The sequence below is a fragment of the Delphinus delphis genome, chromosome 10 (assembly GCF_949987515.2).
Source record: "Delphinus delphis chromosome 10, mDelDel1.2, whole genome shotgun sequence".
NCBI classification, from domain to species: Eukaryota; Metazoa; Chordata; class Mammalia; order Artiodactyla; family Delphinidae; genus Delphinus; species Delphinus delphis.
In genome coordinates, this window is record NC_082692.2 from 103490088 (window position 1) to 103514291 (window position 24204).

General features: G+C 52.2%; 1 protein-coding gene across 1 annotated transcript in view; it reads right to left on the reverse strand.

The window, feature by feature from the left end:
• The window catches only part of CHCHD6 (coiled-coil-helix-coiled-coil-helix domain containing 6), a 125903-nt gene that overhangs the window by 44503 nt on the left and 57196 nt on the right, over positions 1-24204 (reverse strand). The window contains exon 5 of the mRNA XM_060021528.1: positions 17-100. Within this exon, the coding sequence (XP_059877511.1) occupies positions 17-100 (84 nt within the window). The remainder of the gene's footprint in view (positions 1-16; positions 101-24204) is intronic.

A 24204-nucleotide genomic window follows, 5' to 3' on the forward strand; every position in this document is an offset into this window, starting at 1 on the left:
CCGCCGGACCGCTCACCTGCTTCTCCAGGCGCCCGAGCTGCTCCTTGTATAAGGCGTCGCGGCGTCTCAGCTCCGCCTCTCGGCTCTCCAGCTCCCTGGCCTGCAAGGAGAGCAGAGTCCAGTCAGCCATTGGCGACCTACGAATGGAAGCCCACGCAGTGCCACGTCGCTACCGCCGTTAAGGGGGAACCCTGCAGCACTGACCAGGGCAAGCGTGTGCACACACGCCCCACGGTCTCCAAAGGCAGGCAGGATGACTAGGGCCCCATCACAACGCAGAAACAGGGCGGCTTAGGTGACGGCCCCGAAGCTCAAAGCCACGAGCGGAGCTGGGGTGGAGCCTGGGCAGAGAAGGGCCTGGACGGAAGCCGTGCAGCCTCAAGGCGCGCAGGCCAGAAGCACTGCGCCGTCCCCATAGCACACGCGCCGCCGACTCACTGCCTGAGCTCTGAGCGGCAGGCACGCCCAGATGTCCTCCTTCTGCTGAGCAGACCACCTGTCTCCAAGGGCCAGGGAGCTGAGAGGTGAGCAGCCTTGGAACCCAGAATCCTAGGCCTCGCGGGACAGCTGCCCCTCGGCCTCCTGATGGGAGCACACGGCCGAGGACCCCCACAAGGTCACAGCAGGCTACCCGGGCCAGCCCCCTCCCCACCCTCAACCAGCCGGGGGTCCTTCAACAAGTCCCTGACCCCAAGCGCCAGCCCACGCATGTGTGACACATAAACCCGGAATGACTCCCCCCACGGGCTGTGCAGGGGTCAAAGGAAACCCCAACGGCAAAGCCAGGGTCACGTTAGGCCCACGCACAATGATGCTGCATCAGACGAAGCAGGAATTCACGTCCTCCTGACGCGGAGGCCCATGTCCCCGGAGCCCTTGGAACCTCCCCGAGTCAGGGCCCCTGGCCTGCCTCTGCCTGAGAAAAAGGAGGGCTGGCCTGGCGCAGGAGCTGTAGAAAGTGCGTGCAACGCAAACGCCCGGTGTTGGCGCCTGGACCAGAGGCCGTGCCGGTGACGCAGGTGTGGCGGACGGAGGTGCCCACTCTGCAGAGCGGCCACCGTCCGGCCCTTGCCTGGCACACAGCAGACAGGTGGCCCTCAGGTCAGAGCCAGACGTTAGCGGGTGTTGCCACGTGACACACACGCCTGTAAGGGGGCTGGGGCACTGGGGGTGAGGGGAGCTCCTGTCCTCATGGAGCTTAGATCCCAGCAGAAGAGACATAAAAATAGGACAACTGCAGACGGACACGGGCTGGGGAACCACAGGCGGACAGCTTGCAGGGTAGCGACCGTCGTTCTCCCTAAGACATTTCCCAGGCGGCCTTCTGGGGAAAAACACTGCATAAAGCACACTGTCTCCAACACAAAGGTAAAATGTCACCATTATGCATGCCCGCTCTCGGGTCACAGTCTTTGAAGGGGGAAGTGAAGGGAACTGTCAGATGAGCACGCTCGATGCACCTGCCCTGCTCCAAACACAAGGCAGATAACAAGATGCAAACGTCCAACAGAACAGATGGACACAGAGGCAGGTGAGGCCAAAGCCACAGCCTTGGGCAGAGGCGGGCGTGGGGCCAGCTTCGCCCCCGGAGCCCAGGGCTCCCCCAGGATAAGAAGCCAACCTGAGAATCCTGAGGACCCCATGTCGGGCCGTGGTTCTCAATCTGTCAGAAGCTGGGTTCAGCCCAGAGGCCACAGCTCCAGCGCCATGAACCCCAGGCCACAGCTGGGTGGCGCGGGGACTGGCTGGCACTTGGGGCAGCTGTAGGCTGCCACGAAAATGCTCGGCAGGCAGACAAGGAAATAGGAGGGAAACAAAGCCAACAAGACCAAAACCAAAACTTGTGCTCAAAACAAGCCTGCAAACCAAATACGGCGAGCAAGCGTAAGCTTAGAAAGGCTGCCCGTCAAACCAGCAGCTGACGCGAATTCGCTCCAGACAAAATTCACACGATGGGACGTTATGACACGGCTTTTTAAAACTTTATTATGCAAAATTGTATTACTGTACCAAAATAATACTAAATAAACATGGATATTATAATATTAAAATATATATTAAATAATGTAAAATAAATATAAATTTATAATAAAATTTAAAAAAACCCAGATAGCCATCGCTAAGCTTCAAAATGATAAACTAGGGACTTCCCTGGTGGTCCAGCAGTTAAGAATCCGCCTTCTAATGCAGGGGACATGGGTTCGATCCCTGGTTGGGGAACTAAGGTCCCACGTGCCACAGGGCAACTAAGCCTGCACGCTGCAACTACTGAGCCTGTGCACCACAACTAAAGAGAGAAGTCCACGCACCACAGTGAAAGATCCCACATGCCACAACGAAGATCCTGCAACACCGCAACTAAGACCCGATCTAGCCAAAAATAAAGTTAATTAATTAACTTTAAAAAAAAGGAAATATTAAAAAATGATTAACGGGAGTTCTGTTTCACCTACAGCGCCCACCCCTCCCTCCCCCCAGATTCCTTACAGCAGGTCATTTCATCTGCACGTACTTCAATATATTTCTCTAAAAGATAGAGACTTTTATTTTCCTAATCAGAACCAGTAGCATTGCATACCAAAAAAAATGAATTCTTTAACACTATCAAATATTCAGCCAGTGTTCAAATTTCCAATTGATAAAGGATTTTAAACACGTAAGTTTAAGGTGCTCAAAAAGATAAATGAACTTCTGATTTAAAAAGAAGCAATGAACCTGAAACAGGCAAGCCCCCAAGTAGGTAAATATTATAAATGTCAATTTCTTCAAGGAACAAGGAATCAAATGCATGAGACAAGCCCCAAGCTGAGGGCAGTTAGGGGGAAATTAGGAAATGGGGACGCAGTAGAGAGATTTGGCCCTGCAACGGGGACAAGGACGCACAGCAACAGACGAGCCAGAAAACTCGAGGGCAGAGCACGGGCCGGAGTCCAACTGCCTTGTGGCTGCTCGGGGGACGGGGACGCACAGGGACGGCAGGGGGAGGAGGGGGAGGTCCGAGCGGAGGAGGCGGGGGCGGAGGAGAATCAGGGGAGGAGAGGACGGAACAGAAAAGACCAGGCAAGGTTGCGGGGATCAGGATAAGTAATCAGGGATCACAGCTTTTGAGATGGTCCCCCGGGATCCCACGTCCCCGGGCTCGGGCCCTGGAGTGACACCCAAATCCTGATGAGCAGCTACGACTGGAGCGAGAGGGGGCAGTTCCAGGGGCAAAGGTCGTGCTTTCGGTCTGGGGCCCACCCGCTTGTCCACACCCATGGAGCCAGCTTCCCTGGTGTCGTGGGCTGCCCTCCGGAGATGCCCCTGTGGCACGGAGCTGAGGGGCCTCAGCCCAATGGCCCGAGGGCCTTGGGACGGGACCGCAGCCATGAGAAGCCAGGGGCAGAGGCCCAGCCAAGCCCAGTCCCAGCCCCAAGGACCCGTGAGGTGTCCAGCGTGAGGTGTCCGCGGACACCGTGAGGTCATACGTGGTTACCGCTTTAAACCACTAGATGCGTAACTTGTTATTTAGCAACAGATAATGAATATAGACCACGAACCAAATAACCTCAGCCTTAAAGGAAAAAGATTAGCACTTTGGGTAAAAGGAAGAAAAAGGAAATCCAACTGTATGCCACTCACAAGGGACCCAGTCCCTACACTAAGGGTCTCACAGAACAAAGGAAAACCCTCCCTGGCACAAATATACACTGCAGTGCCCATTGTTCTGTTTTGTTTACCCAAAAGGTTCAGCATTCAATCAAACATTTAAACACACACACACACAAGAAAATAAAGATGTACCATAGAGAGGAAATACTCAATAGAGCCAGATGCACAAAGGCCCGGAGTTAGCCCAGAGGGACTTCAAAGTCACCAGGGTTAACACGGCGGAGACTCTAGCAGGAAAGGGTGGGCACCGCATGGGAAGTCGTGGAGACTTCCTACATTACTCCTGAGGAGACGCCAGCCGCTAGTCTCACAGAGTCCCTTGCATGTGATGAGTGGCTTCTCCTGCTGGTTTCAAGATTCTCTCTTTGACTGTGGCCTCTGACAGTCTGGCTGCGACGCGTCTCAGTGTGGGCGTCCAGAGGTCTCCCCGTGCACAGCCCTAGCCAGAATGTGGCCTCCAGCTTCCCAGCAAAGCGCCGGAGCCTTTCAAAGCCTCCCACATTCCTCTCTTCTGTAGCTCTGCTTGCCTAGTGCTTGGGTTCCCCCACCGTCTGCACCCAACTGTCCCACGCGTTCAACAATGGCCTCCGATGGTTTGCGGCAAACGACCCCAGGGCATCCCTGAGTCACGAGTCATGTGAAATGAAGTCAGCCTTGCGAGTGGGGTCCTCCAGGGAACCCCTAGACAGGAAGAAGAAGGACGACCTCTGGGAACGGGGCTTTGAAGGACTCCAATCCTTTTCCACCCCGTGCGCTGGTTGCCAGGCTGCTGGGTTTTACCAAGATTGTGTCTGCTGGCTTTCAAGGTTACTGCTTAGGTTGGGGAAAGGAGGGTGGGAATAAGGACAATTTGAAATGCCACAAACCTCACTCTCCTTACTGAGATTCACCCATTCTTCCTGAACAAATGCCCCTGGATGGCCCCAGTCTTTGGTTAACTTTCATTTCTGAAAAAATAGGCTCTGTCCGTTTTCATTGCTTTTATGGAAGAGAGGGTCTTCAGAGGCCCCTCCTCCACCTTCACTGACACCACCCGAACTAGAACAGAACCAAACAAAGACGCAAGGAATCGTGGGCTCCTTAGCAAACGGGACAGAGCAGAGGAAAGAGGCGATGCACCTGGAAACAGATGGTTAGAGATTACTCACATTGAAACCCAAGCAGACGAAGCATGAAAAATAGAATGAAACAGGGCCCCCAAGACCTAGGACAATATTAAACGACAGAGCATACCTTTAACTGAAGTCCTAGTAGGAAAAGAGAAAGATGGGGCAAAAAAAGGCAAGAGATAAAGGCCAAGAATATTCCAAAAAAAATTAATTAAAGACCACAAATAGATCTGAGAAGCTCGGAAAACTCCCAAGCAGGGTGCTTTTGTGAAGTTCCTAAATAATTCCTGAAGTAACAGAATCCTTCTTGAGCACAGATTTTTTCAAAAGTAATTTCCAGAATAACTACTAAAAATGTAACCAAAGAAAGCACAAGTAAAGAGTCAGTAGAGGAGATAAAACGAAATGCTAAAATGTACTGATTCGTCTCCACCCTCTCCCTCAAAAAACATCTACAAGAAAGCAGCAACAGAGGAACAAAGAACAGACGGAACAAACAAATAACAGACGGTCAATTTAAATGCGCTCACACCAACAATGACATTGAATAGAAACAGACTTACCCCTGTATTAGTTCCCTCTTGCTGTTGTGAGAACTTACCAGAAACGTAGTGGCTTAAAATACTACACGTTTATTCTCTTACAGTTCTAGAGATCGGAAGTCTCGAATGGGTCTTCTTTGGCTACAGGCGTGGGGTCAGCAGGGCTGTGTCCTTCTGGAAGCTCTGGAGAAGAACCCGTTTCCTCGCCCTTCCCAGCGTCTAGGGGTCGCCTGCATTTCTCGGCTCACGGCCCCACGTCGCCCTGACCTCTGCTACCGTCATCACGTCTCCTTCTCTGACCCTCCTGTCTCCTTCTTTCCCTGGTCGTTCCCTGATTTCCCTTTCTCCTAATCTCCCTGACACTTGAGATCACACCGGGCATCCTTGGATAATACAGGATAGTCTCCCCACCACATATTCTTAACTTAGTGACATCTGAAGAGCCCTGTTTACCATGCAAGAGAATATATTCACAGGTCCTGGGGGTTGGGAGGTGGACGTCTCTGGGGGGCCGTTATTCTGCTTACCATACACACCAATGCAAAGGCAAAACCCCACGTATATGTTATTGATAAAAAATAATACAAACAGGTTTTAAAAAATGGGAAAAGGTGTATCGTGCACACCAAGCACAGTAAGTCCCCTACACATGATCCTTCAAGTTGCGAACTTTCAAAGATGCGAACGTGCGTTCCATCAGCGTCAGGCGTGAGTGAAATGGCAGCTCGCCCTCTGTCTCCTATTGCCAGCAATCCTTCAGCTCTACCATCTTCCACTCCTCTCCCTCCTCCAGTCAGTAACTTTTCTTGCCTGTTCACTTGATGCCAGCCCCTGTGTGCCACCTGTCGTACTGCACTGCTGTACTTTTCAAGGTACTGCAAGATTAAAAATGTTTTCTTTACTTTTTGTGTTTTTTTATGTATTATTTGTGTGAAAAGTATTATAAACCTATTACAGTACATTATTATGTAGCCGACTGTGTTAGTTGGGTACCTAACTAACGAAAGCTAACTTTGTTGGACTTAGGAACAAATTGGACTTAGGAATGTGCTCTCGGAACAGAACTCATTTGTATGCAGTGCACTTGCTGTATGAGAAAGCTGGTACAGCTATATTAATATCAGATGAAGGAGAATTCAAGACAAAAAAATATTACCAGATATAAAGAAGGGCAGCTCACAATCATAAAAGAGACAATTAGTCAAGAAGAGATAACAATTATAAACGTGTATGCGCCTGGTAACAAAAATCCCAAATACACAGAACAAATTGGACAGATTAAAGAAGAACATAAGTAGATCCACGAACATAGTCAGAGAATTTAACGTCTCTCAAGATACTGACAGAACAACTAAACAGGGAGGGCTCACAGGGCAGGTGGGTTCCAAGGCAGCAGAGTAAGAAGAGAACATGACCAGGAAAAGGCGAGGCCGCCGCGTCCCTGCGCGTCCACCGCGTCTGATCCGTCGGCCCCGCGCTCTGCACCCTCGCTTCCCCTCAGCAGCACCCAGGTGCTGGGCGGAAGGTACCACCTCAATTGTAGCAGAAACAGCGATCAGAGACGACTCCTGAACGACAGGGCCGAGTCAGTAAGAACAGCAGTGACCACGTAGCAACGGTTTATAAACAATGACTCAAGTGCTCCTTCAACTCACCCAACCGTCCGGTGAGGAGGGAACCATTAAACCCACTTAAAAGGCAAGAAAACCGAGGCACAGAGTGATGCAGTCACCCAGAGCCACACAGTGAGGTCACGCAGAGCTGAGATGCTGAAGTCAAAGACTTTAGCTGTCCCCAGAGGGACAGAGTCCCAGCACGTGTGGGTCTCCACGCAAACCGTCCTGGAAGGTGCTCCCATCCCCAAGGTTTCTAGGAGGGCTCCGGCCTGGGAGGGGAAAGGTCAGAAAACTAAATGTAACCACGTGCACGACTCCGCTTACGGTGGCTGCCTAGGGGGTGGGGCAGAGCGAAAGGCCACGTGGGGCTCCTGCTGGGGAAAGCCCGGGACTGCCCAGCCTCCTCTGGGAAGGCCACCCAGCAGGGGCCACTGGGTCACAGTCCTGACCTCTCCACGCGGCACGGAGGACGGGACTGAAGCTGTGAAGTCAGCGAGGGTCACTGCTGAGAGGATGAAAGATGGGAGGGAGGGAGGGAAGTAAGGAGAGGCCCGCTCATGGCCATGAACTGCCTGGTCCTCCTCTGGTCTACTGGGTGGTGTTGGTTTGGTTTGGTTTTCAATTGAATTGGTCACCAGCGTTTACCAAACTGGGATTTTTACAGAAAAACATCTGGACTTCCCTACGAGAAACTGGAAAACAGGTCATGAACCCAGCGCGGACAGCAGTTCTGCCCGGGGCCGTGCGTCCTCCTTCCCAGAGCCAGGTGCTGGGCCCGTCTGCAGGTGCCCTCCCCTCCCCGGCACTGCACGACCCTCTCTGGCCTTGCTTCTCGCCACACCAAGGCCCCGCTGCTTCCCAGTCTCTGCCTGTTCAGACTATCGGCCACCACAGCGTCCCGGCGGCTCGTGTGTCCGGAGCCCTCCCGGAGCGAGGCACACACCAGGGGGATGGCAGGCTGAGGACATGCTGATGAGCGGCTAGGATGCCGGACGGACGTGGGGAAGGGCCGTGAGGACAGGGGCAGCCAGAGAGGGGGGTGGTGACCACTCAGGCCTCTGAGGAGGCGACACAAACGCGAAGGCTTCCCGGGGGAACAGGCTGCTGCGCTCGGGCCCGGGGAGAGGAGAGAGGTCAGCTGTGCTGAAAGGAAGGGGGCACCCAAGAGCTCTAAGCAGGAGACCGATACGATCTGACATTTATTTTTTAAACCCAGTGCATAAAAGCCGAACCGGAAGGCTGCTGCCCAGGAAGACGTCCCGATTCCCTCTTGCCGCGCATGGCGACTCGCGGGCAGGTGCACAGAGCATCCCCTGCAGCTGTGTCAGCTGTCGCCACACAAGGGCAGTGAGGAGAGGCTCACAGAGGAAATAATAGGCAATCTTCTAGCCGAACACCTTTTAGAAAGTAATGATGGAGAATAAACCCCCGCCTGGGAGCGAGGCAGGGGCTGTCTTTCAGCGCAGGGTAACAACACGCCGCTTGAAATAAGCCGGTCGGGCAGAGGAGTGCCTGCGCTCAGATCTGCAGGCTGAAAAGATTGGCGGGGGGAGGGGGCCGCATTCGCCGCTCCACACGGCTGCAGGTATCAGAGCTCAGAGACACGGCCTCAACGCAACGGTGCCTGGGCCATGGCTCTCGCACAGAACCAGGCCACGAGCAGAGGCGCCGCGCGCACCGGGCAGAGCCGGCCACTGTGAGTGGGGGCTCCCCCCACCCCACCCCGTGCTGAGGGTGTCCAGAGCATCCTCCTGGCCTGATGTGAACTGAAGACGTTCTCAGAGGTGAACGGGTCGGGGGGAGCAGCCCCTGACTCACCAAGAACGGGTGGCCAGGGGCCTGGTCACACCCTGAGCACGTGGCTCTCAGCAGGCAGGAGGGCCAAGCTTCTAACCCGCCGGAGGGATCCGAGCTCCGCGCAGCACTGTCCCACCAGCCCCGCGGCTCCCACAACCTGGGCTGAGACCACAAGGACGCGAGAACTTGGAAGAGCTGCCCCAGCGCTGGCGTGGGGCCTCCGTGGCACAGCCCAGAGGCCAGGCTACGGGGGACGGCGGCGGCCACCCTGATGGCCTTCGAGACACACGATGGCTCGGGGCCAACCCGAAGTCTGCTCAGACCCTGCAGCCCCGCCCACAGCCTCTGCCTGGCCACGTCGTGGGCGATGGGGAGGCGGCACTGAAGGACCACTCTTCTGTGACCTCGACTCGACCACCTGCAAGCGCGCCCCCTTCACGGGCGCCAGGCTTTCCACGGCTCTGCTCTTGCCCTACTCTTCCGTGCCAGAATGCCTCTTTCTGCATCCTGCCTGCCAGCCTGGCCGACTCTCCAGGCCCTGCCCACATGCTCTTTCTTCCTGGACTCTCCAGCCCCCCGTAAACTCCCGCCGTGGGGTGTGTGGGCAGGGGTGTGCCGTCCTACTTCTACGTGGGGCAGGTGTGCTGGGGATGACCCGTCGGGGCGGGCACTGGATCGGGCCCCGACAGTCACTGTCCCCTGAATCTGGGCCCCCAGCCTCCCTCCCTGCTCACAACAGCGGGGCTGGTTTCTGTGGCTGCAGTCAAGATCTGACTGTCGTATCTTCTCTTCCCTCGGCATCCAAACGCGACGGCTTCTCCCATCTGTGCTCCCGGGGTGCTTAAATAGATTTTACAGTTATTCTAATTATCGTTACGCCAAGCGATCTACTGACCCCCCGCAAACATCCGCGCTTTGTGGGGGAAGCCGCAAGCCCCTTCTGTCCCTCCGGAAGTGCAATAGATTTTACAGTCATTCTAATTATCGTTACGCCAAGCGATCTACTGACCCCCCGCAAACATCCGCGCTTTGTGGGGGAAGCCGCAAGCCCCTTCTGTCCCTCCGGCAGTGCAACAGATTTTATAGTCATTCTAATTATCGTTACGCCAAGCGATCTACTGACCCCCCGCAAACATCCGCGCTTTGTGGGGGAAGCCACAAGCCCCTTCTGTCCCTCCGGCAGCGCAATAGATTTTATGGTTATTCTAATTATCGTTACGCCAAGCGATCTACTGACCCCTGCAAACGTCCGCGCTTTGTGGGGGAAGCCACAAGCCCTTTCTGTCCCTCCAGCAGCACAATAGATTTTATGGTTATTCTAATTATCCTTACGCCAAGCGATCTACTGACCCCCCGCAAACATCCGCGCTTTGTGGGGGAAGCCACAAGCCCCTCCTGTCCCTCCGGCAGCGCACCTAGCATGCAGGCACTGGCCATTCGTCCTCAGAACTGAACTTACACGTTCACATTATCAGAAGCGTAACTCAGGCCCTTACACAAGGGCCAAACCTTCAAGAATCTCCTGGGAGGTTATCTACTTGCTGTCCAACAAACAGCTCATGCCATGATTGCCACTGTCCACGCGTGCATGCCGACGGCAGGGCCGGCCTGGAGCCCAGGGCCTCTGGTCGTGCAGCCACGCTCTGGGCCTCCTTAAGAGAGGTACTGAGTTTCTGGAAAGAGCCAGAAGGTTTCGGTACTGGGGCCAAGGACGGAGGTGAGCTGTCCCAAGGTGGGGGCAGACCCAGACACAGAGTGTGCAGTGGGCACCCCGACCCCAGGGGGAACCTCCCTGCTCCGGGGGCAAGTGCGGGGTTTCCGCCCCGCTGAGTGCTGAAGGGGTGCAGGTGCGTGTACACACGTGCACATGTGTACACCTGTGTGCGTGAGCCTCCTGTCACACCCCCGGCCCCCCCATGGAGACTGTGTCTCTGGGCCTCGTCTGTCCCACTAACCTCTAAGCCCGGGAAAGCGTGACTCGAGGGCTGGGTCTGTAAGCTGCTCGACCTACAGCGACGACGTGGGGCCCCCCACCCTCCCAGCACCGCACTCTGCGGGCCTGCCCCACCCGGCCCATCATCCTCTCACGGGCCTGCGGTGGCTCTGCTCACCTGGTCCCACACCAGCCCCCCTACCGGGTCAGGCTGCCGCTCGAGTCCTGTTCCCAGGGACCCGGGAAGCAGAGGGAACAAGCCAGTGCCCTTATGGGGAGCTCAGCAACTCCAGGAGCCGGAGACCCTCAGTCGTCCTGTTCCCTCCTCTCAGCGAAGGAGCAGCAGGGGGAGGGGAAGGAGGGACCAGGAATGGGGCCCAAGGGACCCTGCCCGCGCTATGGTGAGGGTCTCGGCAATGGGGAGGCACTGAGAGTTTCAACAAGGGACATTAATACTCAGAATCGCCCGTTGCGAAGGCCAGTCTCCGGCGGTGCTGGAAGCCGATCGCAAAGAAGAGGAAACCCCGTGGCCAACATCCTGTTTAGCCAACCTGTGAGGAGGCTGGGACCCAGGGCGTGTCCCTGACCTGGCCTCCGTGAGAAAAGACTACCGACAGGGAAGGACAGGTGTCATCCGGGGGCCGCGAGGGGCGGGGAGGGCCCGGTGCGCGGCCTCCAGGTCGCTGGGGCGATGGCCCCTGCACAAAGATGGAGATGGGGGTCCAGCTCATGGGAGCAGCTGTCGGGGGGGCCCGACTAAAGCTGCCCACACGCCTGTCTTGGCAGGCCCCCTTCCAGTCCCCACCTGCGGCGGGAGCCCTACGGTGTCTGCAGACACAGACGGCCCGCGGCCCACGTGGCAGAGCTGCTCCTCCCGGACCAAGCGCCCTGACAAGCTCTGGACCAAACACAAGAGGCAACCGTCTGAAGGGCCTGGAGAAGAGCAAGCCCAGCCAGGAGGCTGCTGCTGAAGTTCTGCCTCTGTGCACCAGTGCCAGACAGAAACGTGGAGACAGAGCTCTGGGTGAAGGAGCAAAGGGGGCCACAGCGGGCTAATGCCCGCAAGACCGCGTGTCCCTCCCGGAGGGGGAGCGAGGAGCAGGGCGTGCTCCGCTCGTGGACAGTCCTGGGGTCGGCTGGCATCAAGGTGAAGTTTCACCTTGATGAAGCGTCATCAGCCTTCTGCTTTCAGCACGTCTGGGGGTCTGTGTGCTTGTGGTCAGCATCTTTCATCTGGTGGGTCAGCTTCCTGCAAAAACAACTTAGGAACATGCGTCAGGCCTTTTTGTCTGCATCCGCCAGGGAACTGGGAGTTCGGTGATTCTGTGATGTGGCAGGATTGTAGTCTCAGCTGTTCCCAGTTCCCCAGCCCAACAGCTACTCTTTGTTTCTCCATTTTCACATTTCCCATCATTCACTCCTCAGTCAGCATTTACTTCAATAGACAAGGACACGAGGGCCTGGACACGGTTTCATGCGGGAGGAGGGTCGTTGTCATGTGGGAGGAGGACACGGCAGGAGGGGCCGCCATTCCCACGAGTTTTCAAGAACTGGTCCCATTGGTGCCACACTGGGAGCCGAGAAACCGAAGAGAAAACAGGAAATCTGCGTTCGGGGCCGCGCTAGAGAGTGAGGAGAGCCCCGAGCCCTGCACATGAACTCTGCCCGAGCTCAGGCTGACCCTGACCCGCCCGTGCTGTGCAGTGAACGCTCATTAGAGGGAACTTGAGGTTTAAACACCTGTTTCAGCAAAGAGGGACCGAAATGTCCACGGTCCACTGTCCAGCCCACAAAGCTGGAAAACAAACACGAACCAGCTAATCAGACCCAACGTAAGTAGAAGAGAGGAGATAAGAGAACAGGAGTGGAAATCGAGGAAACAGAAAGCAAACAGTAGAGAAAATCAACCAAGTCAAGAGTGGGTTTTGGGAAAAGATCAATAAAACAGGTAAGTTCCTGGCTGGAACCTGAGAAGCGGGCGTGTGGTGACAGGTCCCTGGGACGCAGGAGGGCGTCGCCAAGGGCACAGAGCAGGCCGGCGGACCCCCACCGGCTCCCCCCAAGACTGAACACTCCGTCTTCTCGGAAGGACCACACATGGCCCGGCGGGGACCACCCTGAGCAGAGGCCCCAAAGGAGAAGACGCTGGTGTCATGTCCCATACAGGCTCCAGACTGACAGGTCTGGGGCCACCATACCCTTCCAACACACATCCTTTTATTTAGGCCAGAGCTGGTCTCCAACCAAAGAATCCTGACTGTTACCAGGGCCACAGGCACCCGGTTAGGACACAGGGGATGACACGGCAACCAGGGGACAGGGACCAGCAACTCCGACAGGAAGAGGGACACCAGGAGCTGACGCCAGAGGCGGCCCTGACGCGGTGGCACCTGCGCCCCAACTCAGACCAGTCCTTCCCCTCAGCCCCCAGAGCCCAGGCATCCGGAGAGGCGGGCAGGCCAGAGCCAGAAATGACAGGAGAGGCGGCAACAAGAAATCTCTTGGGCCAAGGCGCTGCCCGGAGGTTCTGGGCTGGACACAGCAACCCTTCCTGGCAAGGAGGTGCTCTCCCAAAAGGAGCATCTGGGGAGGCGAGCGCTCCCGCCTTTGCCCATCCCCAGGCGGCCTGGGGAAGCGAGGGTCTCACGGGAGCCAGCACAGGGAGCCTCGGCTTCAAGGGGAGGGCAAGCCTGACTCCTGGCTCAGCAGCCTCCTTGCTTTCTCCTCTGCAGGCTCTAAGCCCGTGCTCTGCGCATAAACCACACCCCTGCTCACAAGCCCGCGTTTAGCTACGAGAACGGTGGATCTCTCATCATCAGGCAGGCAGAGGGCGGCAGGAAGTTCAAGCCCAGCCTGGGTGCCATCCTTCCCTGATCCCCTGAGCCCAGGAGTCCTTCCCTATGACTCCCAAGAACTCCAGGATTCCCCCACCGTTCCTCACTGACTGGATCCCATCTGGGCTTTTCTGCACAAACTGGCCCCAGGGTGGGAGCAGAAGCTGGGCCACGCCCTGCAGGGGCGTCACAGAGCTGGACAGCAAGGACAGAGGCTACTGTATGTAAATTATACCTCAATAATCTCTCCTTTAAAACGATCAGTTATAATTCACCACATTAATGGAACAAAGGGGGAAAACACATGGGCCTGAGCAGATTCAGAAAAGTATTCGATAAAATTCAACACATACTCATGATAAACTCAGCAACTTAGCCCAGAAATCTGACAAAGGGTATCTATAAAACCTGCACTAACACCAGACTTAACGGTGAAATACTGATCATCTCCCCCTACGTCCACAACTAAGAGAACAGCACCCAGATAATAATTTCTATCATAAATTGTACTGGAGATCCAGCCAGGGCAACAAGGTAAGAAAATAAATGAAATTCTTAAAAATTCCCATCCTTGAACTGGAAAGGAAAAAGTGGAATTGCCATGACACTCAGGTGACATGACTGTATGTAGAAAAACCTAAGGAAACTACACAACAATACGTGGACTAATAAGTAAGTGTACCAAAGTCGCAGGACACGATGTCATAAAAATTAAATAAAAATTAATCACATTTCTATATACTAGTAATAAATAAAAATAATTAAAATGAAAAGCAATACCATTTTCATTAGCATCCAAATATATAAAACACCCAGGAGTAAATCTAACAAAAGAGAATCTAAGATCACTGCACAGAAATCTAAGAAGCATTGCTGAGAAGGCCTAAACACAGAGAGAGAGTGAGAGAGAGAGAGAGAGAGAAAGAGAGAGATGGTGGCGGGGAGAAACTGAAGACTCGAGAATGTTAAGATTTCAACTCTCTCCAAATTAATCTACAGATGTTAATCTGACAAACGGATTCTGAAACCGATACAGAAATGCAAGGAACCTAGAAAAGCCAAATAATCTTGAAAACAACAAAACTGTAGGACTAATACACAAGATAATCAGACCTACTATAAAAGGAAAGACACTGATTGAACTGAACAGAGTCCAGAAACAGCCATCACACAGAAAGGTAACTGATGAACCACAGAGGTTTCTCTTGCAATCCAGGGAGGGAAGAGTCACCTTTGTAATAAATGCATATCCCTACCTGTACCTTATACAAACTTTAATTCACACTGGATTAGAGACCTAAATGAGAAAGATTTTTAAAAATTGAAAGGTAGCATCAGTACAATCCCTACCAAGATCTCAGCTGACTCTTTTCTTTTGCAGAAACATAAAGATCCATCCTAAAATTCATACAGAATCTCAAGGGACCCTGAACAGTCAGAAGAGTCAGGAAAAAGAACAAAGGTAGAGGATTCACTCCTCTTGATTTCAAAACTTACCACAAAGCTCAGTAATAAGACAGTGTGCTACTGACATGAGGATAGATGTGTAAATTAATGGGAGGAATTCAGAGGCCAGAAATAAGCCCTTATATTTACAGTCAACCGATTTCAATGAGGGTGCCAAGTCCATACAATGGAGAAATAACAGTCCTTCAACAGATGATGCTAACACAACAGGACATCCACATGCAAAAGAAAGAAGCTGGACTCCTACCTCACACCGTACAGAAAAACTTAAAATGGATCAAAGACCTACATTTAAGAGCTGAAACTTTATACTCTTAGAAGAAAATATAGGGATAAATCTTCAGGACTTTGAATTTGGCAACAGATTCTTAGATATGATAGCAAAAACACAAATAACTAAAGAAAAAATAGATCAGTTGAGTTTCATCAAAATTTAAAACTTTTGTGTTTCAAAGGACATCATCAAGAAAGTGAAAAGATACCCATAGAATGGATGGAAATATTTGCAAATCATTTATCTCACAAGTGGCTTGTACGCAGAACTCTTACAACTCAAAAATACGAAGGCAAATAACCTAACTTAAAAAGGGCAAAGGGGGGCTTCCCCGGTGGTGCAGTGGTTGAGAGTCCGCCTGCCGATGCAGGGGATGCGGGTTCGTGCCCCGGTCCGGGAAGATCCCACATGCTGCGGAGCGGCTGGGCCCGTGAGCCATGGCCGCTGAGCCTGCGCGTCTGGAGCCTGTGCTCCGAAACGGGAGAGGCTGCAACAGTGAGAGGCCCACGTACCGCAAAAAAAAAAAAAAAAAAAAGTGTGACAAATGGGACTTAACAAAAGAGATTATTAAGAAAGTGAAGAGGCAGGCCCCAGATTGGGAGAAGATATATGCACATTATATATTTTCAACAAAGGACTAGATTCAAAATATATAAAGAACTCCTACAAACTGATAGGAAAAAAAAACAGTTTTTTTAAAATAAGTAAAAGATATGAACTGACATTTCACAAAAGAGGCTATCTATATGGCCAATAAACATTTTAAAAGGTACTCAACCTCCACAATCATCGGGAAATGCAAATCACAACCACTGCTTCTCCACCAGAATAGTTCAAACTAAAACAACTGACAGTAAGAAAGGGTGGTGGGGACCGGAGCCCCAGAACTCTCACGCGCTGTTGGAGGGAACGGAAATCCATAGATAGAAGCACTTGAGAAAACTGCGTGGCAGCTCCACTACACTTAAAGACTCAACAGAAACGAGTGCCTATGTCCACAAAGCACACGTATGAAAACGCATCGCTCAGCAAGGTCCCAAACTGGAAACAACTAAATGTCCACACGCAGCCTGGTCAGGGAGCTGTGGTTTCCACAGACAAATGCTACCCAGCCACGGAACAGGGAAAGCACAGCTGAGCACAGCAGACGGGGAGAAAGGGCACCCAGGGAGGGAGGGCAGACCAACCCATGGTGGCCGAGGCTGGCCAGTGTCATCTGTGGGGAGAGCTGACCAGGAGGGGGCCGAGGGGCCGTCTGTGATACAGAAGTGAGCCGGATCTTCATGCAGGTGCTATCACACCTGGGGAGAAACGTGTGCTGACTTAAGGTCGCTGCATTTCTTACTATGCCTCAATAAAAAATATATATATTTTTAAATACCCTGACCAAGTAAGAAGGCGGCCCGCTCATTAGAAGTAAGAGCTTCCAGCAGAGGAAGGGCAGCTCCCTGGAGAAGGGGTCCCGGGCACAGACAGGATAGTGGTGCTGCCAGGGTTGCCCACCACCCCAAGAACACAGCTGGCAAGTGGCAGGGCCGGGACTGGAACCCAGGCCGGCCTCCAAGCTGGCTCTTTCCACTAAGCCACACGGCCTCTCGTAACGAAGGAAGGCCAGAGCCGGCCTAGAAAGGCTCCTTCCGTTGGCTTTTCCTCGTGTCTCCCTCTAGGCGGCGAGTCCTCCTCCAGAGCCAGGCCTCAGGGACACGGCCGGGGTCTGGGCCTGAGGGGCCCCCTGTGTGGGGCTCTGGGGCTGCTGGGGCGCACATGCCCTGTGCACACACTCACAGGCAAGCGGCCTCCGACACGCACGCGGGCGTCCGTTTAGACACCTGTCTGCCCCAAGAGGCCTCGATCGGGGTGGCCACTGTGATCTCAGGACACTCGGAGGCGAGGGCTGAGGAACACAGACCGCGAAGGCACGGCCAGCCGGCCTCCATGCGACCCCGCCAGTCACCGCCTGGCTACAGGCTGCAGCCTGGGCGGGGGCACAGGGGCAGGCGAGCCCGTGTGGTTGCTGCCTGCGTGGCCTCTTCACGGGACGGACCTGAGAGGCGAGCATGTCTTGTTCTCTGCTGGAACCGCCCTCAGGCAGCACACAGAGCCTGGCCCTTCGGCCTCAGACGGTGGACCAGGGAAGCCAAGCTGCCCAGGAACAGGCCTGGCCTGTTCTCAGACAAGGGCTCAGAGATCACCCTCTGGGCAGCTGTCAGAGCCCAGGCCCACATCCCCACACCTGATCTCAATGTGTTCTGGAAAAAGAGCCTAAACCCGGAGCCTGCAAGCCCACCTTCCCATTATGATGCGGTGGGGCAGGGTGGGGGGATGGGGTGTGGCTCAGAGGACAGGCGGGCTCTACAGAAAGGGCTGAGCCAGCGGAAACGGAGGCTGAGAGACAGCAGAGCTACCTGGACCACACTGACCTGCCAAACTGAACCTTAAAAATCCATCCTCGCACCTGCCCGGCCTCCCCAGGGGCCTGGGAGCAGACACACCACAGCCGCAAGGCCAGCATCCCAGTCTGCACTCACAGAGGCCTCCTCAGACCCACTGGCGCTGCCGAGCCCGCTGCAGGAGGGCCAGGCTGTCACAGAGAACGGATTCAGACAACAGGTAGGCACGGGGGACGGTGGGGCCAGGCCTCCGTCTGCTGCCCTCCCTCCCCATCCAGGAAGCTCCAGGTCATGAGGCCTGCCGGCACGGAGCACTAAACAACAATGGCCAATCTGCTCACATCTGCAGGCAGGAGAGTTCATCTTCCTAACTGGTGAGACGTGAAGGCCGCCAGGTTGCCATGGTGACTTGCATCCGAGAACACTGGGCCCACTTGGATAGGCTATCGCTTCATATGCCTTCGTTTTTTTCCTCTTAGAAACTACATTCAATATAGAGTCACAACCAGTACAGGTAATAAACATGGTGAAAGGCAGGCCGGCCGTGTCCGAGGGTACCGGTCACCTGTGCAAGACCGACGTGGAGTCTCCAGGGACGCGCACGCCCTGGGCAGGCATCCACGGAGCCCGAGAGGGGCCGGCGTCAAACGCCCCAAAGCACCTATTCGCGGACAGGAGAAACTCGTCCGTGATCCCCATGGCAAAGGGCCTCCCACATGCACACGACTCCAAGGGAGAAGATCCCTGAGTCAGGAGGGTCAGGAAAGGGCTCCATGGAAAACAAGAGGAGCACAAGCTGGAACCCCGCCCTCTGCCAGCTGGGCTCCCCAGGCCGGCCCACCCACGCTGACATGGGTTAGGGCTGGCACCGGGCTCCGCAGGCCACCTGCTGGGCAGGGGAAGCTCCACTAGGAGGCAAACGGCCCAGGGACAGAGCCCAGGCCTGGATGACCAACCTCAGCGTGCGCCACGGCCGCCTGGCGGCACTGACCCGGCCCAGGGGAGGGGGCGTGCAGGGCGGGAGGGGCTGCACGCGGCCAGGCCGGGAGGCTCTCCTCCTCTGTGAGCAGCACAGATGTGGAATCGCAGTCAGCTGACGGGGAGAGGAAGCCTGGGCCTTTTTTGGTAATTCTCAATGCCCTAGAAGTGGCTTTCCGACATCTGCCTGGAAAACTGTTCATTAAAAAAAAACAAAGCCAGAGGAAAATCTATCTGGCAAAACCCCAAGGTACAGGATTGCAAAGAGAAAAGAGAACTGCTCTCCACGGGCGCTGCCGCTTCTGGCTTTCGCCCACTGACCCGGCAGGTGAGGGGGCGCGTGGGCGACCTGAGTTGGGGCACCGGGTCCACCCCGGGGCTGCACACAGCCGAGGCCACATGCCACCCGTCTGCTCCCAGGACAGAACTCAGGACCCAATCCCTTGGGCCCAGGAGGCCTCACGCCTGCTTGCCACTCACCCCGTCAGGCTGAGAACCATTATTCATCCCTCAAGGGACTCAAGTCCCCTCCCCTCCCCCCTCAAGATACGATGACTTCAAACCAAAGAACCCCCAACCTCTGCCTGAAAGAGGACACTGCTTTCCCAGAGCTAAAGCAGAAATGAAACCTCCCAACACTGGACTCCCAAACCAAGCTGGATCTTCAAGGCTTTGCCATTCTCCCCTGCCTCTGTGCGCAGCTACTCCAGAAATGGTCTCAAGAGATGAGCACGTTTGATATGCCCGATCCTTAAACCAGCCGGGGGAAAGTTCTCCAGCTTCCTGAAACACGAGTTGAAAAGATGACGGTTCACTGAGTGCCGAGTACACATCAAGTGCTTTCCACACACTTTCCTGGCTGACGCTTTCATCGGGGGTGGCGCCGCACAAGCGGCAGAACCGGGGCTCACACCCAGGTCCTCCTGTGCTGCGGTAATTCCCGTGCAGGCCCTGCCGGACGGTGAGCTCCCGGTGGGCAGGACACACAGCCAAGGGTCACTGTGGGGGCCACAGCCCTCGGCCCCTCAGGATGGGCACACGGCTCTGGAGCTAAGCATGACTGGAATACTTTCAGTTGAAAAATAATAAGACCAGGGGACCAAATACATTAGCTGACGTGCCTCTCCTGACTTACCTGTTCTCCACATTTCAACCCAATCAGACTCGCTGATGTCTAATTCACCAAGCACTGCGATAGGGACCAGCTTTATGGAGGTTAACAGGACAACGCCTCTTCCAGGACACTGCAGTTGGGAAACCAAAGGTGAGCACAGCTAGCCTAAAACAAGTTTGCTGTGGAAACTACAATAGTAGGAAGCATAAGAGCTGTCAGATCTCACTGGTGATTCCAGAACACAGAGGAGAAAGAGTTTCACAGCATATATATGTGTGTGGGTGCCACGCGTGTATATATATACAAATTATTCATATAAGTTTACATTATCTATTAAAGAATCACTACCATTTTTTCCCCGTTTATTTCTTATTGGGGTCATTACTAATTTTGCTGGAATGCTTCCTCAAGTAATTCTTTCAGGAAAAGTTTGGATGCTATAAACTTTATCCTTTCAAGTCTTTCACATGAAAAAGTTTTAAAATTATAACTTTTAAAAGTATGGTTTAGAGTAAAAATTGGGGAAAAAACACACAAAACACAAAAAACCATTAGAGTCCAAGAAAGAAAGGAGAAAACTTGTGACTCAGAAAAATATTTGCAGAAATAATGGTTAAAAACTTGCCAAAGTTTGTGGGAAAAAACCTATCGTTTCAAGAAGCTGAGTGAATCCCAAACAGGGTGAACCTAAAAAACTCCCCTCCCAGATAAATCATAACCAAATTTTTGAAGACTGACGACAAAGAAAGAAATCTTGAAAGTAGCCACAGATAAATGACGTTACCTGAGGAGTAAGACAGGAGAATGATTCAAGCAACACTGGGTTTCTCACCAGAAACGGTGGGGGCCAGAAAGGAGTGGCATATTTTCCAAATGCTGAGAGAAAGGAAGCTGTTAACCCAAAAGTCCACATCAAAATAACTTGAGTAAAGGAAAAACAGACCTAATCAGTAAAGAAAAATGAAAAGAATCTGTTCCCAGCACATCTGCTCTAATTGTTAAAGGAAGTTTTTCAAAAGGAAAAGAAATAATTTTGAAAGAAAGGGAGAAAGGGAAAGGGAGTGAGGGCGGAAGGGAGGAGAAGTTGGGAGAAACTTGGAACTTCAGGAATGAAGAAAGAGTAATGGAAAAGTAAACAGGACAGGGATGCTTCTCCTCTTATGTTTGACATTTGAGAGTAAAAAACTGTAACACTGATGTGGTTCTCAGTACACACAAAAGTAATATTTAAGACAACCATTTCATTAAAGGGGGAGGGAGAAGGGACATAAATGTGGTAACACCGCTACATCCCACTTGAAGTGCTACAATGTTGATACCAGTAGACAGACTGTGGCAAGGAGTCTATGGAATCCATAGAGCAGTCACGAAAACAAAAAAAGGAAAAAGACATACTCAAAACTGCTTTAGACGAATTAAAGTGAGGTACTATAAAATGTTCAGGTAACCGACAAGAAGACAGGAAAGGAAAAACATGGAAATGAAACACGGCGGATACAGACAAAAAACGATAAACTTAAATCCTGATATATCATTAATTGTATTAAATTTAAATGATCTAAACACACCAATTAAAATAAGAGAATTCAGAACAGCTTTAAAAATGACCAAACTACATGCTAGCAAAGAATTTTGTGTAGGTAGATTAAAAGTTCAAGTACGGGGGCTTCCCTGGTGGCTCAGTGGTTAAGAATTCGCCTGCCAATGCAGCGGACACGGGTTCAAGCCCTGCTCCGTGAAGATCCCACATGCCGTGGAGCAACTAAGCCCATGCGCCACAACTACTGAGCCTGCGCTCTAGAGCCCGCAAGCCACAACTACTGAGCCCACACACCACAACTACTGAAGCCCGGGCACCTAGAGCCCGTGCTCCGCAACAAGAGAAGCCACCGCAATCAGACACCCGCGCACAACAGAGAGTAGCCCCTGCTCGCCGCAACTAGAGAAAGCCTGTGCGCAGCAACGAAGACCAAACGTAGCCAAGAATAAATAAATTTACTAAAAAAAGAGCAGTGAAAAACACTATATATTAAAGAAAAAGATCAAGCATGAAAAAGGTGTATCATGCAAATAGTAATCCAAAAAAGCTAAACAGGCTATATTAACATTGAACAAAGAGATTTCAGAGCAAAGAACATTACCAGAGAAAAAGCGGTTATTACATAATGATAAAAGGGTCAATTCATTAAGAAGGCATAACAATCCTAAGTGTGTACGCAAAAGAGAGCTCCGGAACACATGAAGCAGATATAACAGAACTGAACACAGAAACAGCCGATTCTGGAATTACAGTCAGGGACTTCAACACAACTCTCTAAGAAACTGAAAACAACCACTAGGCAGAAAATGAGCAACAACACAGAAGAGTCAGCAACACCACAAACCAACAGGACCCGTCTAAAATGTACCGAACACTTCACCTAACAAAACAATAAACACTAGTTTCAAGAATACGTGGAGCCTTCACCTTTAGATCATAAAACAAAGCTTAACAAATTCAAATTAACTGATATCATACAAAATATGTTCTCTGACCATAATATATTACATCAGATTTCAATAATAGAAGATAACAGGGAACTCTTCAATAACTTGGAAATTAAGCACCACACTTCTAAAAAACCATGGGACACAAAAGAATTTTTTAATGATGCAGTGTTTATACAGAACCTAAGAAAAACAAAATGACAACACATCAAAATCTGTAGGCTACATGAGGATGTTAGAACTCTTGCGCATTTCTGGTGAGAACGAAAAATGGTATAACTACTGTGGAAAACAGCCTTGTGGTTTCTCAAAAGCTTAAACATAAAACTACCGTATGATTCAGCAATTTCACTTCTAGATATGCTCCCAAAAGATCTGAAAGCAGGGACTGAGACACTTTCACACAAATGCTCGTAACAGCATTACAGTAGCCGAAAGACAGAAACAACCCACATGTCCACCAACACCAGGATGGATAAATGAAATGTGCTCAATACATACAATGGAGTATCGTTCAGCCTTTAAAAAAAATGAAACTCTGACACCTGCTACAACATGGACAAACTTTGAAGACATTACGTTTAGTGAAACAAGTCAGATAAAAAAGGACAGATATTGTATGATTCCATCTTTATAAGGTGTCTAGAATATGCAAATTCATAGAGACAGAAAGTAGAATAGAGGTTACCAGGGGCTGGGGGAGGAGGAATGGAGAGTTACTATTTGATGGGAACAGAGTTTCTGTTTGGGGTGATGAGAAGATCTGGAAATGGACACTGGTGATCGTTGTACCACACGGTAAACATACTTAATGCCATTGAATTACACAATCAAAAATGGTTAACCAGGGCTTCCCTGGTGGCACAGTGGTTAAGAATCCGCCTGTCAATGCAGGGGACACAGGTTTGAGCCCCGGTCTGGGAAGATCCCACATGCCGCGGAGCAACTAAGCCCGTGCGCCACAACGACTGAGTCTGCGCTCTAGAGCCCACGAGCCACAACTACTGAGCCCATGTGCCACAACTATTGAAGCCCGCGTGCCTAGAGCCCGTGGTGCGCAACGAGAAGCCACCACAATGAGAAGCCCGCGCACCGCAAGGAAGAGGAGCCCCCGCTCCCTGCAACTAGAGAAAGCCCATGCGCAGCAATGAAGACCCAACACAGCAAAAAACAATAAATGAATAAAATTTAAAAATAAATTTATTAAAAAAATGGTTAACACGGTAAATGTATATTTTACCATATTTTTTAAAACTCTGTGGGCTGCAGCTGAAGTAGAGCTCAGGGAGAAAGCTACACCCTCTGCGACAGGCAGCACCCGGTGACCCCGTCTTACGATATTCACAGCATCGTGTAAGGCCCTCCCCTCGCTAGACATGGGCTGGACTGAGTGGCTTGCTTCTCACGAAGAGCACACGACAAAAGTGACGAGTGTTACTTTCCTGATCAGGTTACGAGAGCTGAGACTCACTCTGGCTCTTCTCGCTCGCTCGCTCTCCTGAAGCAGGCTGCCGTGTTGTCACCACCCCAGTGGAGAGGCCACGTGCCAGGAAACCGAGGGCAGCTTCTGGCCAGCAGCCACCAAGGCACTGACTCCTGCATGAGTGAGCCTGCAAGTGGGTCCTCCTAAGCTAGTCTTGGGATGCCTACAGCCCTAGCCAACACCCTAAATGCAGCCTTGGGAGAAATCCTGAAGCAAAGGACCCAGCTAAACTACATCAAGTTTCTTGACCACAGAAACCGAAATAGTAAATGTCATTTTAATCCATTAAGTTTGGGGATAATTTGTAACTAACACAGCACTAAATGCTTATATTGAAATAGAGGAATGGTCTCAAATCAATACTCTATACTCTAATTTCAAAAAGTAGAAAAAAAAGACAAAAAAAGCTCAAAGTAAGCGGACAGAAAGAAACAGACTAAAAACAGCAATCAGTGGACTTGAAAACTGAGAAACCATCAAGCCAAAAGCTGGTTGTTTGAAAAGATTAATAAAATTGATAAACTTCTAA